This window comes from Schistocerca americana, chromosome 7 (assembly GCF_021461395.2).
Source record: "Schistocerca americana isolate TAMUIC-IGC-003095 chromosome 7, iqSchAmer2.1, whole genome shotgun sequence".
In the NCBI taxonomy this organism is placed as follows: Eukaryota; Metazoa; Arthropoda; class Insecta; order Orthoptera; family Acrididae; genus Schistocerca; species Schistocerca americana.
The window spans coordinates 77,371,212-77,389,848 of record NC_060125.1 but is presented as its reverse complement, the minus strand read 5'-3'; the positions used below and the strand labels follow the sequence as shown (position 1 = coordinate 77,389,848).

General features: G+C 43.8%; 1 protein-coding gene across 1 annotated transcript in view; it reads right to left on the bottom strand.

Annotated features, from left to right (window-relative positions):
• Positions 1–18,637, bottom strand: part of LOC124622726 (tubulin polyglutamylase ttll6-like) — a 500,830-nt gene that overhangs the window by 284,075 nt on the left and 198,118 nt on the right. Inside the window, exon 9 of the mRNA XM_047148517.1 lies at positions 18,245–18,470. Within this exon, the coding sequence (XP_047004473.1) occupies positions 18,245–18,470 (226 nt within the window). The remainder of the gene's footprint in view (positions 1–18,244; positions 18,471–18,637) is intronic.

Here is an 18,637-nt window from a genome sequence, read left to right as displayed (position 1 = left end):
AATTAACTTTAATGACAAAGTAAATGACAGTCAGATAGTGGAGGAAATTACATGGGCTTCACCCACTGACTACTGCAATGTGAAGGAACAAGACAGTTTCGATTTGGTGGAACAAGTTAACTGGGCAAGAATCATGTGATGAAAATCAGCAAGACACGAAAATTCAGCAAATGACTAAATATAGTTATTACTGGTGAAGATCATGAAGGAAACAAAAAAAAAAAAACAGTAAGGAGTTTAAGTGTGACATTGGTAATTTAACTAGAACTGAAAGGTGATATTAGTATTTTAAAGCAGATTTGGACAAGAAGATAAAGTTAGTGAAAACTCGTTTTAAAAATAAATTAGATACTTGGATTCAGAATATGTAAGCTGGTAGAAATGTAACTGAAAAAGTTTAGTAAGGAGATGGAAGTTGTTGATTTTTGTCAGAATGATGTATCTGAAGTAGCACAGATCTATTGTAGTGATAGTAATGAGATTATTTTCAATTTAAAGCAAATTGTTTCTATTAACATTGAGAAGATGGGGTACGTATAGATAATGTTGATATAAATAATCATTCCTTTGACAAAGCTGAAAAGGATTGTGTGCAATTTCTGAAAGATGTTCCTGACATAGTAAATAACAGTGTGGATTAGCATCAGTCTGAAAGGGAAAGTGACTCATTAGTAATTAACAGTAATATTAATGATATGGAATTAGCAAAATCTAATGCAATCAATGTTGGAATGAAAGTGTGCATCTTGAAAAGAGAATAGTTGTCAAAATAAAGAGCTTGTTGCTTAATAGCCAGCAGCTCTTATGTACAAATTTTTGAAGTTAGCAGAGAGGTAAAGAGTGGAATTGGAGCTGACAGTAAAATTGACAGTTTTCAAAGTTGGTCACGTGTGAGTAGGACTCGCACAGTGAAGATTCCATACAAACTTAATTCTGTATATAGACAGCTCATTTACACCGGGCATTGAGATGCTCGATCATTTTTGCCTGTTATCGACATTTATATTGGCAAGTTATCAGTCCCAGGGATTCCAAGATGTTTGTGTTATAACCTTTAATCACTACTAAAGTGCGTGGAGATACAAAAGTAGAAACACTAGCGGGTTACATGTTACTAACTCCGTATCTGTCATTCGACTGCCGGGCCGTGACATGCGGCCGGCGCCGTTCATAACCAGGTGGCGCTCCCGCGCTCGGCCGAGCTGCGGAGCGCCTCTATCGCCGTGTTCGCGTACTAACGTAGCGGCACTTTTGAATGTCGTGGCACTGTCACAACACTTTTCCCCCCTTGAAAAAAAAACGCTCACTTTCGTGGATACACGGACAGTGCGGAGACATCCATGGCCTCTTGGGAGGTCCCGAGAAGATCCCGCGGAGAAACACGAGAGTATGGTCGAAAATGTCCAGGACGGAAGCTGGCGCGTGGAACGTGCCTCCTGGACGAGATGATGGGTGAAAACTCCGGAGCAGCATCCATAGGTGTCGTGGACCTGGGGGTGTGCTCCAGCGAGATGGGTCCCGGGGAAGGCGGCGTCGCGACTGGGGCCGGTTCCGGCGTACTCGGAAGCGGTAGCGACGGCGGCGGCAGCAACACGCCCGGAAGATCGGCAGCAGCGACAGGACTGGCTTCTCGGGCTGGTGGAGACGAAAAAAGGGGCGGTGGTACCGGCGTGGCCACCACTCGTGGGCGCATCTGGTCGTAATGGCGAACAACCATGCCGTCGTCCGTATGTATTTCACAAAGCCGGCGGCCGCGAAGAGACAGGACCACCCCTGGAATCCATTTAGGGCGAGATCCATACCCCCGTGCCCACACGTCGGCGCCCACCTGGTATTTTCCCGCACTAGGGGACACAGTACAAGGCCTGACAGGGTGAAGCAGATGCAGTAGGGTGCGCGGTTGGCGGCCATGCAAGAGTTCAGCAGGGCTGCGATCACCCAGAGGCGTGAAGCGATAAGAACTCAGAAATTGCAACAGAGCGTCATCTGTGGAAAAATCACTAAGGAATTTTTTCATTTGGCTTTTGAAAGTGCGGACAAGGCGCTCGACCTCCCCATTCGATTGCGGATGGAAGGGCGGTGCTGTAACATGATGAATCCCTTGTCCAGTACAAAAATCACGGAAGGCCTGCGAAGAGAACTGAGGGCCATTGTCCGTGACAATCGTGGATGGAAGACCTTCTAGCGCAAAGATTTTTGACAAAGCCAGCGTCGTCGCCGCAGTGGTGGGCGACGGACAGCGAACAACAAACGGAAACTTTGAGAAGGCGTCAATCAACAGTAGCCAATAAGTGCCGAGGAAGGGGCCGGCAAAGTCAGCGTGCACCCGTTCCCACGGCTGCGCCGGATCAGGCCACGGAGAGGGCAGAGTACGAGGCGCAGCCAGTTGTTGAACACACTGATCACACGCAGCGACCATGTGGGCGATGTCCGAATCGATACCGGGCCAATAAACGTGCCTGCGGGCCAGGGACTTAGTCCGAGAAATCCCCCAATGCAATAGTTTGAGAACAGCTTTGCGAAGAGAGGCGGGCACCACAACCCGTGGAGATGCGCCATCCGTGGCCAGAAGAACAACACCCTCACGAACAGACAGACGAAGGCGCAAGGCATGGTAGTTGCGAAGGGGATCCGACGCCTGGCCCTTGGTCCTGTCCGGCCAACCACGCTGAACAAAACTGATCACCTGACGCAGGACCGGATCCCACGCAGTAGCCGACGCGACCTGCGAACCTGTAAGTGGAAAACCCTCGACCGCACGACGTTCTTCCTCATCAATGTGGAAACAGAGGAGTTCATCGCGATCGAAAACCGGGTCGGGGCCCATCGGCAAACGCGACAACGCGTCAGCGTTGGCGTGCTGGGCCGTGGGGCGATAGTGAATCTCATAGTGAAAACGAGACAAGTATAAGGCCCAACGTTGCAGGCGGTGAGCTGCCTTATCCGGAAGCGACGCCGAGGGGCTGAACAGAGAGACCAGCGGCTTGTGGTCGGTGATGAGGTGAAACTTAGAACCATACAAAAAAACGCTGAACTTTTTCAGAGCATAAATGATAGCGAGCGCCTCCTTTTCTATTTGAGAGTAACGCCGTTGGGCATCGTTGAGGGTCTTGGAAGCGTAGGCAATGGGTCGTTCCGACCCATCCTCATACCGATGGGCGAGAACAGCCCCTAGGCCATACTGTGACGCGTCAGTCGCCAGAACCAAGTGCTGACCCGGACGGAATGTGGCAAGACAAGGCGCCGACTGCAAATGAGCCTTCAGGCGGACAAAAGCCTGCTCACACTCGGCGGTCCAACAGAAAGGAACGTTTTTGCGTAACAGCCGATGCAGAGGATGAGCCACCGCCGCCGCGGAGGGAATGAATTTGTGATAATAAGCAACCTTGCCTAGAAACGCCTGAAGTTCTTTGACCGTAGACGGCCGGGGTAGAGCGGTAATGGCCGCAACGTGCTGTCGTAGAGGGCGTATACCCTCACGGGACAAGTGGAAACCAAGATACACAATGGAGGGTTGGAAGAACTGAGACTTGTCCAGATTGCACTTCAACCCTGCTGAATGCAGAACCCGAAACAGTGAACGCAAATTGCGAAGGTGCTCCTCAGTGGAGGCCCCCGTGACAACAATGTCATCCAGGTAGTTGATGCAGCCGGGAACGGAAGCCGTGAGCTGTTCCAAAAACCGCTGAAAAATGGCCGGCGCGCTAGCGACGCCAAATGGTAACCGCTGGTACTGATACAACCCACAAGGAGTGTTGATGACGAGAAATTCCTTGGAAGATGCATCCAACGGCAACTGATGGTACGCCTCAGATAAGTCAAGTTTGGAAAAGAACTGGCCCCCAGCGAGCTTGGTAAATAACTCCTCAGGACGGGGAAGAGGATAAGTGTCAATGAGGCTTTGAGCGTTGACAGTGGCTTTAAAATCACCACAGAATCGCAGACTCCCGTTTGGTTTAGAAACCACCACGATGGGCGATGCCCATTCGCTGGAGGTAACAGGAAGGAGAATCCCCGAAGCTGTTAACCTGTCTATCTCAGCTTTGACAGGCGCACGCAACGCCATTGGAATAGGGCGTGCCCGGAAAAACTTAGGGCGAGCCGTAGGTTTAAGAGTAATGTGGGCCTCAAACTCCTTGGCACGACCCAGACCAGCAGAGAACACGGACGAGAATTCAGAACACAAGCCATCCAGCTGTGGATACGGAATGTCCTCAGATATGAGGTGCACATCATCATCAATGGAAAACCCGAACAACTGGAAAGCATCATAACCGAACAGGTTTTCAGTGCCCGCATGATCCACCACATAAAACGTGAGGGGCCTAACAACAGACTTGTAGGCAGTGGAAGCATCAAACTGGCCAACAGTAGGAATTTTCTGCTTATTATAAGTTCGTAGATGTCGCGTAACGGGAGACAAGGGAGGGGAGCCCAACTCCAAATACGTGCGAGAATTAATGAGAGTTACTGCAGAGCCAGTGTCCACTTGCATGCGAATGTCTTTATCCAGAACACTAACAGTAACAAACAACTTATTCGTTTGAGAAAGCACACAGTTAACATCCATGTCCGATGCCTCGTCCTCGTCGACAGGAACTTTAGGGGACTGACACACAGAAGCAATGTGGCCTCTTTTCCTACATGAATTACACGTGGCCCAACGTTTTGGACACGCGGCTCTGTCATGCTGTACGAAACAACGTGGACAAGAAGGAAGGGCGGAACGAACCTGCTTCTGTGGTTGCTGTTTTCGCTGCGAGCGTGGCGGCCCAACGCGACGTTGTTGACGCGAGTGCACCGCCGCCACATCGTCATTTCCCTGTGAAACAGGCACATTGTCTGCGTCGAAAGTGGTCTGGACAGCGCCTACATCACACCACGCGTCTATTTGCGCACCAGCAGCGTGAGACACTGGAAAGGATTGAGCGATGCTGAGAACTTCCGACAACGACGGGTTTGGCAATTGTAAGGCACGTTGCCGAACTTCTTTATCAGGAGCAAGCCGTAAAATAGCGTCCCGAACCATTGAATCAGCGTAAGACTCATGATGAGTGTCCGTGACAAACTGACATTTCCGACTCAGACCGTGGAGTTCCGCCGCCCAAGCCCGGTAAGATTGATGGGGCTGTTTACGACACCGGTAAAAAGCCACGCGGGCGGCAACGACATGGGTGTTTTTTCGGTAATAGTTAGACAATAAGTCACACATTTCTTGGAAGGATAGAGAGGCAGGTTCCCGCAGAGGGGCTAACTGAGATAGCAGCTGATAGATCCGTGGGGAAATCCAAGATAAAAATAACGACTTACACATAGGCGCGTCGACAACGCCGAAAGCCAAGAAGTGTTGCCGCAAACGCTTCTCATAATCCTCCCAGTCGTCAGCGGCCTCGTCATAAGGAGGGAACGGAGGCGGAGAAGAGGAAGACAGACAATGAGTAAGCGACGTCGACAACGCCTGAATAGCAGCCGTCAGCTGTGTTTGTTGTTCAATAAGCGCTTGCATAAGCTGTTCCATGTCTGCCCCGACACGAACACACAAGTCCACAACGCAGGAAAAAAAATATCCGACCTCGTCGCCAAAAAGTGTTATAACCTTTAATCACTACTAAAGTGCGTGGAGATACAAAAGTAGAAACAGTAGCGGGTTACATGTTACTAACTCCGTATCTGTCATTCGACTGCCGGGCCGTGACATGCGGCCGGCGCCGTTCATAACCAGGTGGCGCTCCCGCGCTCGGCCGAGCTGCGGAGCGCCTCTATCGCCGTGTTCGTGTACTAACGTAGCGGCACTTTTGAATGTCGTGGCACTGTCACAACAGTTTGAGAATGTTTTAATTTCAATAATGTAGATGTGACATAAAGTCATGCATGAGGGAGGCAACCAGTATTATAACAATCAGCAGTTCTGCATTTAGGATGACTTGTCACAAAAAAAGTCAAACATCAGACAGGGAATGACTTTATTGCTCATACGACACTTTTGGAATTTATCTATCACCAGATATCCAGGAACAACTGCTGCACATGTAGCAGATGCTCTGGGATATCTGGTGATGCTAAATTTTGAAACAAATCATATGAGTAATAAAGTCATTCTTTGCATGATGTTTGATTTTATGCATTTGGCCCAATCAGCCTGAGTGCAGAACTACTGATTGTTTTAATTTCAACTTTGACATTGGATAACAAATGATAAAATAATTTTTTTCATGTGATTTAATTATGAATTAACAATTTCCGATTTTTTACTTTACTTGTACTGTGAAACCTTGGTTCTTGCCAAATTTCAAGATTCTAGGTTAATGGCAAGTACCATACATGTTTGGATGAGTGAGTTTGCATGTATCAAAATGTATAATATGGATGGCTGTATCTTTTGGATGCACTGATTTTGGAGGTTATTTTTATTATACTGCTAAAGGCATACAGATCTTTTTTGATACATGTACACATCCTGGAGGAAAAGAGGTCTTAACAAATGGAAGAATAGACAGTCAGTTTAAAAAATGACATTTTTTTTATTTTTATTGATTTATTTTTTGTGATATAATCACAGATTTATAGTTTTCAGATTTTTCCCTTCAATTTCACTGTGAAACCTTCCTTTTTGCCACATTCCACAAATCTAGGCCAGAGGGAAGTACCCTATAGGTTTTTATGAGTGCAGTTGTGAGTATCAAAATATGTAACATAAATGAGCATATCTTTTGAATGCAATGACTAAGAAGCTAATGTCTATTATACTGCCAAGGGACCACAGACCTCAGTACGTGACATAAATGTCAACTCGCCTGAGAAAAAGCATTTTTAACAGTCAGACAGACAGACACTGACCTGTGAATGTTAGATATCGTAGGGTCTAACCTAATGTGTGTGCTCATTATTCTTTTGATATCTGATAGATTGGTCTTCAATTCAAAGAAGTCTGCTAAAGATGAGTAGAAGTGTTAATCTGTGAAACTAAAGTTGTTGAGTTGTGTGCTTCATTGAGTGAGAACCTTTTTACAACTTGTTACAACTTCATTACTTCTACAGACTGAAGATTGTTACCGAGAGGCCTAACAGACAAACCACATCAGGTTAATTAAACTGCAAGCACTGTGTTAGTGTGAGTGCAGACCAGGTATGGAAGGTAGGATTTAATAGGTTGCAGCAGGACTGATCTGCACTGAGTGAACGTAGCCTGTAGGTAGACCTCTGGTATCACAACATTGTACACGCCCGTTATTCCACCAGTTTAAGGTTGCAGTTAGTTCATGCCAGAAAGATATTGTATGTTGTTTTTGTCATTTCACATATACTTTAAAAAATCAGTGAACAGATAATCATGAATATGGCGAATTAGGTTACATGCTTATACCCTGTTTAACCAACAGGAAGAAGAATGTACTACTGGAATTTGTGGACTACTAAATGGGAATAGTACTTTATGTGTGGTGAGTTATTCCTCATTTATTCACTAGAGTTCTGTCCTTAAATCTCTTATTATTTTTGATATATGTTAATGATCTGCCCTCAAGATTGAAATTCAACTTCAAAGCACTTGGGTATTCACTTCACATGCAAACTGAGTCAGGAACAACAGATACCGCTGAGTGTTATGAGCTCATTCTCAGTGCTTTCACCTTTCATACTATGACAAAGAAGCCTATTTTGCTTACTTCCAGTCTGTAATGTTATATGGATGTACCCGCCAGATTAGCCGAGAGCGCTAATGCACTGCTTCCTGGACTTGGGCAGGTGCATTGGCCCCAAATCGAATCCACCCGGTGGATTACTGATGAAGGCTGGTGTGCCGGCCAGGCTGGATGTGGTTTTTAGGTGGTATTCCACATCCCACTAGGTGAATACCAGGTTGGTCCTCACGTCCTGCCTCAGTTCCACAACTCGCAGACATCCGAACATGTTCACATTCTTCCATGGATTACACTAGATGCAGACAGCTTGGGTATTCTAACTCTGTCCTGGGGGGGTACGGGGTGGCAACAGGAAGGGCGTCCAGCCACCCCTTAACATTAACCTTGCCAAATCCGACCCCAACCATGCCGACCTAGTGAAACCGCAGGATAAAGGCACAAGAAACAGAAGCAAGAGAATGTTTTATGGATGTTCTGTGGAAACACTATTTACTCAGAAACAGGTATAATTATTGATAAAAGTGTAATCAGGATCATACGCTGAGTATGTTCAAGAAATTCTTTCCATAAACCATTTGGGCAGCTGGGGATACAACTGTTTCAGTTCATTTCCTATACAGCTCAAATGCCTAAAAATGAGAATCCCTTTTCACATACGACTTAAAATGCCTTCTACTGAATCAGTCTTGGTTAATGAGTTTGAAAATATGACTTCAAAAGAATTCACATCACAAAAAGCTCATTTTTATGGATTGTGATCAAAACCACTGTGTGTGTGTGTGTGTGTGTGTGTGTGTGTGTGTGTGTGTGCGTGTGTGCATAAAAGAGCCTCTCCCAAGAGTTGTCAGGGGCATGTTTTCTCTGAGGTTTCGGCTGATATCACCAATTTCTTTTTTGCAATGTGTAATTGGAGCCAGCCCGAGCATGTACTGCTCAGAACATCTTTCATACAAAACCCAGAGTTGTTGAAAAGTGTTGGTTTGTTTCTTGTCACAGAAAAATGGTTTTTAAGTGGATTTTTATATGCCCATTTGACAGGGTAATCCCAAAGTAGTCTAGTATGATATTTGTTTTACTGATTTGTATTTACAGGGACAAAAAACATGAAGAATAACTAGTACTCCAGCAGCAACAGCACTTCGCTGGCCTGTTTTTACTGCTATTGCCATGTAGAAGTGCTTCTCTGTTTTTGATGAATTGCTGACTGTTCATGTTTTACTGTCCCTGTTAATACATTTAATGCATACTGATAAAACAAGCAAGACTAATCTGGGATCAGTCTATCAAACAGATATATAAAGTTATGATTGAATTTTTTTTTTTTTTTTTAAAGGGAAACATACTAAAAGCTTGTATTCTCGCTGGGCATCATATGTGAGACATGATGAGCAGTATTTGTTTGGGATGACTCCAGCAACATATTGCAAAGAACTTTATTCAAAATAACTGCCGAAACACCAAAGGAAAAGCACCTGACAGCCCATAGGAGTGACACCATGCATATAGGGTGTCTGCAGAACAAATGGTCAATACTCATGGATGTGATGAGAAAATCCATTTGAAGCAAATAACTTAATATGGACATATGCGCTACACTGAATTGTTCCAAGATAGAACACATTTAATGTAAATTTCTTTTTGGGTTGGTGACTTGCATGTACATGTCTTACCAACCCAATGTCTTTGATGCTTTACTCTCCTACCTCATTGGTTTTAACCTCTTTGCTTGGGTTGCCTTTCTGTCTTAAAATACCCTTTTGAAAGTGCAGTTGTCCATTGTGTGTTATGACTGAAGTAGTGCAAGGGACTGAGAGCATATCAGAGAGAAGCATCAGTTAATTGTTGCACACACTGGCTAAAATACCACACATCTACACTAATGAAGGGTGTGCACATATGGTGTATATTCATGGCTTCTGTAATGGTAGTTCTCCTGCTGCATTCGAATGATACTATCGATGTTTTCTGACATATCAAATTCCTGATCGTAGATTGCTGACCAGAGTTTACAGCACAGTACGTCAAACAGATTTTCTTCCAAGTTCTCATTTTTCTTTTGAAGGTGTAGTTCATCAATCTGTGCAGGAACAGCAACACATTGCTGAAATAGTGCAGCATAGTCCTACTACCAGCACAAGGCAACATTCTGCACATATCAATACCCCACAAACGTATGGTGAACATTACATGTGGCAAAATTGTAATGTTTACTAACTGCTTTACATGTGGAAATCTGACAATATATTGAATGATGCAGTAAATAAAAAATAATGTAGAATTGTCCCTGTTATATACTTGAACATTGGCCATTCTCTCTCTCTCTCTCTCTCTCTCTCTCTCTCTCTCTCTCTGTGTGTGTGTCTCAATTATCACTGTTTTGTGTATGTCTTTAGTACACTTCCATACTCAATTGCATTTTTGTCTGGTGGAGCATGCAGTGACTAGACTGCCAACAGGCACAGCATCAGGACACTGGGACAGGGAGGTGGAGAGGGGGTGGGAGGATAGGGGGCAAGGAGCAAAAAAAGAGTACCCTGCTACTTCTTCCCCTCTGCTGGAAATATCACTTTGCCACGAAGAAAAATGATCCTAATCCTACTCCTAATGATCCAACTCCCCATGACACTATCCAAATTGAACCCTGCCTGGAACAGTTCCATCCTCCGTCACAGTGGGACCCACCTCCTCTGCCTCAAAATCACCCTCTCCAAACCTTCCACGAATTTCTGACTTCCAGCCTTGTCTCTCAATCCTTCTTAAAAAAACCTTAATACTACTCCCAACATCACCACTGCTGAAGCCCAGGCTATCTGTGATCTGAAGGCTGACCGATCCATTGTCGTTCTTCTGGCGAACAAGGGTTCCACGACCATGGTACTTGATCGACGGGAGTATGTGGCTGAGGGACTGTGTCAGCTTTCAGACAACACCACATACAAAGTTTGCCAAGGTAATCCCATTCCTGATGTCCAGGCGGAGCTTCAAGGAATCCTCAGAACCTTAGGCCCCCTACAAAACCTTTCACCTGACTCCATCAACCTCCTGACCCCACCAACACCCCGCACCCCTACCTTCTTCCTAAAATTCACAAACCCAATCATCCCGGCCGCCCCATTGTAGCTGGTTACCAAGCCCCCACAGAACGTATCTCTGCCTACGTAGATCAATACCTACAACCCATTACATGCAGTCTCCCATCCTTCATCAAAGACACCAACCACTTTCTCGAACGCCTGGAATCCTGGCCCAATCTGTTACCCCCGGAAATCATCCTTGTAACCATTGATGCCACTTCCTTATACACAAATATTCCGCATGTCCAGGGCCTCGCTGCGATGGAGCACTTCCTTTCACGCCAGTCACCTGCCACCCTACCTAAAACCTCTTTCCTCATTACCTTAGCCAGCTTCATCCTGACCCACAACTTCTTCACTTTCGAAGGCCAGACATACCAATAATTAAAGGGAACAGCCATGGGTACCAGGATGGCCCCCTCGTATGCCAACCTATTCATGGGTCGCTTAGAGGAAGCCTTCTTGGTTACCCAGGCCTGCCGACCCTAAGTTTGGTACAGATTTATTGATGACATCTTCATGATCTGGACTCACAGTGAAGAAGAACTCCAGAATTTCCTCTCCAACCTCAACTCCTTTGGTTCCATCAGATTCACCTGGACCTACTCCAAATCCCATGCCACTTTCCTTAACGTTGACCTCCATCTGTCCAATGGCCAGCTTCACACGTCCGTCCACATCAAACCCACCAACAAGCAACAGTACTTCCATTATGATAGCTGCCACCCATTCCACATCAAACGGTCCCTTCCCTACAGCCTAGGTCTTTGTGGCAAACGAATCTGCTCCAGTCCGGAATCCCTGAACCATTAAACCAACAACCTGAAAACAGCTTTCCCATCCCGCAACTACTCTCCCTACCTGGTACAGAAGCAAATAACCAGAGCCACTTCCTCATCCCCTCAAACCCAGAACCTCCCATAGAAGAACCACAAAAGTGCCCCACTTGTGACAGGATACTTTCCGGGACTGGATCAGACTCTGAATGTGTCTCTCCAGCAGGGATACGACTTCCTCAAATCCTGCCCTGAAATGAGATCCATCCTTCATGAAATCCTCCCCACTCCACCAAGAGTGTCTTTCTGCCACCCACCTAACCTTCGTAACCTCTTAGTTCATCCCTACGAAATCCCCAAACCACCTTCCCTACCCTCTGGCTCCTACCATTGTAACCGCCCCCAGTGCAAAACCTGTCCCATGCACCCCCCCACCACCACCTACTGCAGTCCTGTAACCCGGAAGGTGTACACGATCAAAGGCAGAGCCATGTGTGAAAGCACCCACGTGATTTACCAACTGACCTGCCTACACTGTGAAGCTTTCTATATGGGAATGAGCAGCAACAAACTGTCCATTCGCATGAATGGACACAGGCAGACAGTGTTTGTTGGTAATGAGGATCACCCTGTGGCTAAACATGCCTTGGTGCACAGCCGGCACATCTTGGCAGAGTGTTACACTGTCCGGGTTATCTGGATACTTCCCACTAACACCAACCTGTCAGAACTCCAGAGATGGGAACTTGCCCTTCAGTATATCCCCTCTTCTCGTTATCCGCCAGGCCTCAACGTCCGCTAATTTCAAGTTGCCGTCGCTCATATCTCACCTGTATTTCAACAACATCTTTGCCTCTGTACTTCCGCCTCGACTGACATCTCTGCCCAAACTCTTTGCCTTTACAAATGTCTGCTTGTGTCTGTCTATGTGTGGATGGATATGTGTGTGTGTGCGAGTGTATACCTGTCCTTTTTTCCCCCTAAGGTAAGTCTTTCCGCTCCCGGGATTGGAATGACTCCTTACCCTCTCCCTTAAAACCCACATCCTTTTGTGTTTCCCTCTTTCCTGATTAAGCAACTGTTGGTTGCGAAAGCTTGAATTTTGTGTGTATGTTTGTGTGTCTATCAACATGCCAGCGCTTTCGTTTGGTAAGTCACATCATCTTTGTTTTTAGATAGAAATGTATGTAAAGTTTGACATTGTCTACATCCAGAACAAATAATCATTGTATGCTCTCTTGCAATAAGTAACCAATACATAAAGATAGTTAGGCTAGCTTATCAACACTGCACACAAAGTTTAAATGTTGCAGTTTTGTTGGACAAACTAATCTCTGACATAAATGACTCTGACAAAGTCCACATCATTATGCCCCTGATTGTGGGAACGAACATCTCGGAAACAGTTAAGCTGGTCAGCTGTTCCCATGCTACTGCTATGGGCATATATGGAAAATGGCTGAAGGATGGTGAAATCAAGAAAAGGTAACAAGGTGCTGGATATGCATGCCTCATCACAAAATGTGGAGCCAGATGCTTTCTGTCCAGTGAAGCAGGATAGGCAGCAATCTGTGGCAAGTACAGTGCCGGTGTAGGCAAAAATATTTCAGAGCACACCTTACAGCACACATGGTTGAACATTTTAACATGGGGCTCCACAACCTCTAGCCATTCCCATGTTGACCCAATGATGTCATCAATTAAAACTGCAGTGCATACAGAATCATTGAGATTGGACCATTGTTCCATGAACACGTGTAACCTCGTCAGATGAATCACATTTTCATTACACCAGGCTGATGGCCATTTCTGGACACACTGTCATCCAGATGAATGGCTGCTTGAAACATGCAACACACGAAGGACACAGGATGGTGAGGGGCAGTATTATGCTATGTGAGACATTCACCTGGGCTTTTAGAATCACGCTCTAGTGGCTTGAGCAGCACAATATTGAACTCACGTTGATTCCCCTTACCTGAAACTGAGGAAAATGCCTGGACCATACTGGGCACTAGTTCCATGTTCACAAACTGCCAGTCTGAAATTTATAGGAATTGTATGACCTGTGCATAGACATCTGGTTCCACATACTCCCAGTAAACTACCAAGGACCTGTCAAATATATGCCATGCAGAACTGTTTCTGTTCTGCATTCCAAAGGCAATCATGCATGCTATTTAGCAGGTGGTCTTATCGTTTTGGGTCATCAGTGTATTTTGTATGGTGGTGTGCTTTACAGCAAATTTCTTAGCTACGTGAATGGTTTGTGTAACATAGTTCACCACACATTCTCAAGTTGTCTTAAACAGGACAACATTTTGTAGTTCAGGACATCTTTAATTTGAATCTTTAATCAGATTTCCTCTGTAGAAAATGTGTGGCACACACTGAAACCCAGAGAAGTCAACTGGCTAAGTTCAATAGTTTTTCTGCAGCACTGCATGCTGAGAATGACTGTCTCGTACCTCACAACTTACACACAACTGTCGTTTACAAAATTCTTTGAAAGACTGACTTGGCCAACCATGCGGTACACCAGGTATGAGACAGTAACGACCATAGTCTAACATGTAACACATAAAGCTCAAAATATGCATAAAAAATGCTTAAAATACGCACAAAAAGTGTTGAAACATGCAAGATCAAATAATAAAAAAAACATACTAGTTACTGTTATGAATATTCCACGTGGGAAAAATATATCTAAAAACAAAGATGATGTAACTTATCAAACGAGAGTGTTGGCATGTTGATAGACACACAAACAAACACAAACACACACAAAAATTCAAGCTTTCGCAACCAATGGTTGCTTCGTCGGGAAAGAGGGAAGGAGAGGGAAAGAAGAAAGGATGTGGGTTTTGAGGGAGAGGGTAAAGAATCATTCCAATCCCGGGAGTGGAAAGACTTACCTTAGGGGGAAAAAAGGACGGGTATACACTTGCACACACGCACATATCCATCCGCACATGGATATGTGTGTGTGTGTGTGTGTGTGTGTATATTTGTCCTTTTTTTCCCCCTAAGGTAAGTCTTTCCACTCCCGGGATTGGAATGACTCCGTACCCTCTCCCTTAAAACCCACATCCTTTCGTCTTTCCCTCTCCTTCCCTCTTTGCTGACGAAGCAACTGTGGGTTATGAAAGCTTGAATTTTGTGTGTGTCTATTAACATGCCAACGCTTTCGTTTGGTAAGTTACATCATCTTTGTTTTTAGATATACTAGTTACTGTGTTTGATATATCTCAAAGCTGCCCTTATGCATATCAACTGCAAGGAAGAGTGCCAGTCACAAGAAAAATCGGGACATTTAGAATGCTGATCTCATGATCTGTATGCTTTTTGGTAGAGGTTAGTCAGGATCCTTTATGAGATAAGTTTTTAAAAAATTGCAAAAGGAAGATGAACACCATGTTTAAAATATAGCCCCTTCTTTGCTGCTGTTGTCAGTAATAAGTGAATGCAATGCGATTTAGTTGCTGCAACACTATCAATATGCACAGGTCCAATTTTGAGATATATGGCACGAAGAAGGGCATGCACAAGATCTCCATAATATTTTATTTCGAAAACAACATACAATAAGGAATCTTTGGAACAACATTAATGTTTAATTAATATTATCATACTAAAGTATCATTTACAATTTATTTTACATTTTGCTACTATTGTCAACATAAATGATCAGGCGTCATTGCAATTGTTTGGAAGTAAGATTGTGTCTTTGATCCCTTTTGAAAATTTTTGGAATTAGCAGACTACTCCATACAGAATGTGTATATTTTTGGACTTGTTCAGTCAAACTTGGTACAAAGAAAATGCTTGAAGGATGGATCTTGTTCTCCAAAAGCAGTCACATACAAATACTTTCTTAGGGTAAGAAATAATAGTATACAGGTGAGCAAAAGTACTTCATAGGGACACTGCAAATAAATGAATAGAGATTATACAGGTGTATAGGAAAGGAGGAAGTGTTTGCTGTGACTGATTCACAAGGAAGAAAAACACCTGGAAATAAAACAGACGACAGCAGTGTTCAAGAAAATATCAAGTTGTTTCCATCTTACGAGAGCCATTATACCAGAAAGGATAATCTCGATTGACAATATCTCAGCCAAGATCTAACAGTGAGACAAATGTATGAACTCTATATTCAATTTTGTAGGAACACTGACAAAGAACCGGTGAAAGCAAAATATTAATATCATGTTTCCAGATCAAAATTTAATCTAAACTTCAAGCCTCCATCCAAAGATTGCGGTTTATCGTATCGCGACATTGCTGCTCGTGTTGGTCGAGATCCAATGACTGTTAGCAGAATATGGAATTGGTGGGTTCAGGAGGGTAATACGGAATGCCGTGCTGGATCCCAATGGCCCCGTATCACTAGCAGTTGAGATGACAGGCATCTTATCCTCATGGCTGTAACGGATCGTGCAGCCACGTCTCGATCCCTGAGTCAACAGGTGGGGACATTTGCAAGACAACAACCATCTGCACGAACAGTTTGACGACGTTTGCAGCAGCATGGACTATCAGCTCGGAGACCATGGCTGTGGTTACCCCTGACGCTGCATCACAGACAGGAGCGCCTGCGATGGTGTACTCAACGATGAACCTGGGTGCACGAATGGCAAAACGTTATTTTTTCAGATGAATCAAAGTTCTGTTTGCAGCATCATGATGGTCGCATCCGTGTTTGGCGTCACTGAGGTGAATGCAAATTGGAAGAGTGTATTCATCATTGTCATACTGGCGTATCACCCGGCGTGATGGTATGGGGTGCCATTGGTTACACGTCACGGTCACCTCATGTTCACATTGACGGCACTTCGAACAGTTGACGTTACATTTCACATGTGTTATGACCCTAGGCTATACCCTTCATTCGATCCCTGTGAAACCTTACATTTCAGCAGGATAATGCATGACCACATGTTGCAGGTCCTGTACGGGCCTTTCTGGATAAAGAAAATGTTCAACTGCTGCCCTGTCCAGCACATTCTCCAGACCTCTCAACAACTGAAAACACAATATGCCAGTCACTACTCTTGATGAACTGTGGTATCGTGTTGAAGCTGCATGGGCAGCTGTACCTGTACACGCCATCCGAGCTCTGTTTGATTCAATGCCCAGGTGTATCAAGACCATTATTACGACCAGAGGTGGTTGTTCTGGGTACTGATATCTCAGCCTCTATTCACTCAAATTGCGTGAAAATGTAATCACATATCAGTTCTAGTATAATATATTTGTCCAATGAATACCTCTTTATCATCTGCATTTCTTCTTGGTGTAGCAATTTTAATGGCCAGTAGTGTAAATTGATGGTATGTAACTTTTACACAAAATTGTATATTTTGATCTGGTATGTTTTGATTTAAGCAATATTTGCACAGGAAACCTTTGAGGATACGGTTTGTAAGCTTGTGAAGAACAATGTTACTAGCAATAAATGCTCCACATACATCCATGTGAATAGGATTGTTTTGGTTACCTTTGGAGGTTAAATCCCCACTACTCCCACTTGCCATTGTCAAAAGCTGTTGTTGTGAGCCTTTCTTTTGCATTCCTGCGATATGAAGACTTGACTTGATATGCGGGTCTATTTGAAACCTTTTTTTTGCACAAAATGTTTTTCTCACAAACTCGACAATATAAAACATTTCCATTATATGTGAATGTTTCAGAATGGTCAGCTATCCACAAAGTGACATTTCTTTTTTTCAGGTGGCATGGTGCACAACATGTTACACACTACACATAGAGACATTAAACTATGCACAAATGAAAAGAAAACTAAACTGAAACAATGGTTTTATGATTAACAACATGGTCAACTTAATTGTTGCTGATGTGTATGGCGTAACAGGGGAGGAGGTTCAGTGGAGATGTGGGCAACAGGCACGTTGACAATGCCTGCCCGTTCCTGTTCAGTAAGCAGTTCACTAGCCAGTAGCCTCTCGGTTAATGATCACACACAGGTGTACATCACAGTCACTCTGTTAGACATCAAAATGAGATCAAGCTAGGGCCCATTCGTCTAGATTTTTAAAATATATGCATCATCAGTAGTTTTTAGTTAAAATATGCAATAACCAGTGAAAAGGAGCCAAATCTACAAATACCTATGCAACATGCAAATGCAGTTAATCTGGTCTCTAGTAATGACCATTATCTTCTCAAGTGCTGATTGTCTTTTTTACCAATAATTTTGACGGAGAAAGTGGAGAATTGGTTTTAAAATTCCACTGAATACAAAGTCATTGAAGACTAATACAAGCTCAGATTAGATGAGAAGCAAATTAGCGAAGTTCTTTGAAAGTGATTTAAGAAAACCACAGAATATCGAACCATAGGAATTTGAACCTAGATCATATTGAACGTGAGTCCAGAATCTTAATCACAACCTATCACCCCTCTGTTTCTGGGTAATTTTAATATTTTTGCCATGAGGAAAAAGGACTGTACCCAACAAGTAACTACAAGCAGTTATTAAATTATTACTGTCAACTACATCTTGTTACTCAGTGTGATTAAATGTATGTACAAAGAAAATAATAATAGATTTAAGATGCCCTGCTGATTATCTGATGTGGTGAAATGGCGAAAAAGAGACTGTTGCTAATGAGATACAAGGCAATGACAGCATTACAGTCCAACTGCTTTTAGTTTCTTTATTTACAGCAAAAGTTTTAAATAGGGAACCTTTAAAACAACACTGATGTTAGGTATGAAAATTTCAAGTTACCTCAAGAATGTATGGTTTCATCCTGTAATCCAACAGTATATCAAAACCCAGAAGTTCAAAGCAAGCGTATGTGTAGTCATGACCCGGAAAACAAGCATGATAACTGTGTTTTAGGACAGGATGAGCAGCAATTATCGTCTTTATGACGACCTCATCAATGTTCTGCCAAAGTTCTTGAACATTATACTCTTTTTTCTCCAACCATTTGTTTAAGGAAGATATCTTTCTGCAAAAATTAATGTAACAGTGTATCAGAGTGAATGACAGGAGCAGTGTAGCAAGTTATGATTGTGTTGTGACATATTAGTTTTTGTAATTGTTTTGAACAGTATGGCACTGACTCCGTTAACCTTTCTGAGGTGACAACTTATTATGAATACAGTAGTAGTTAAC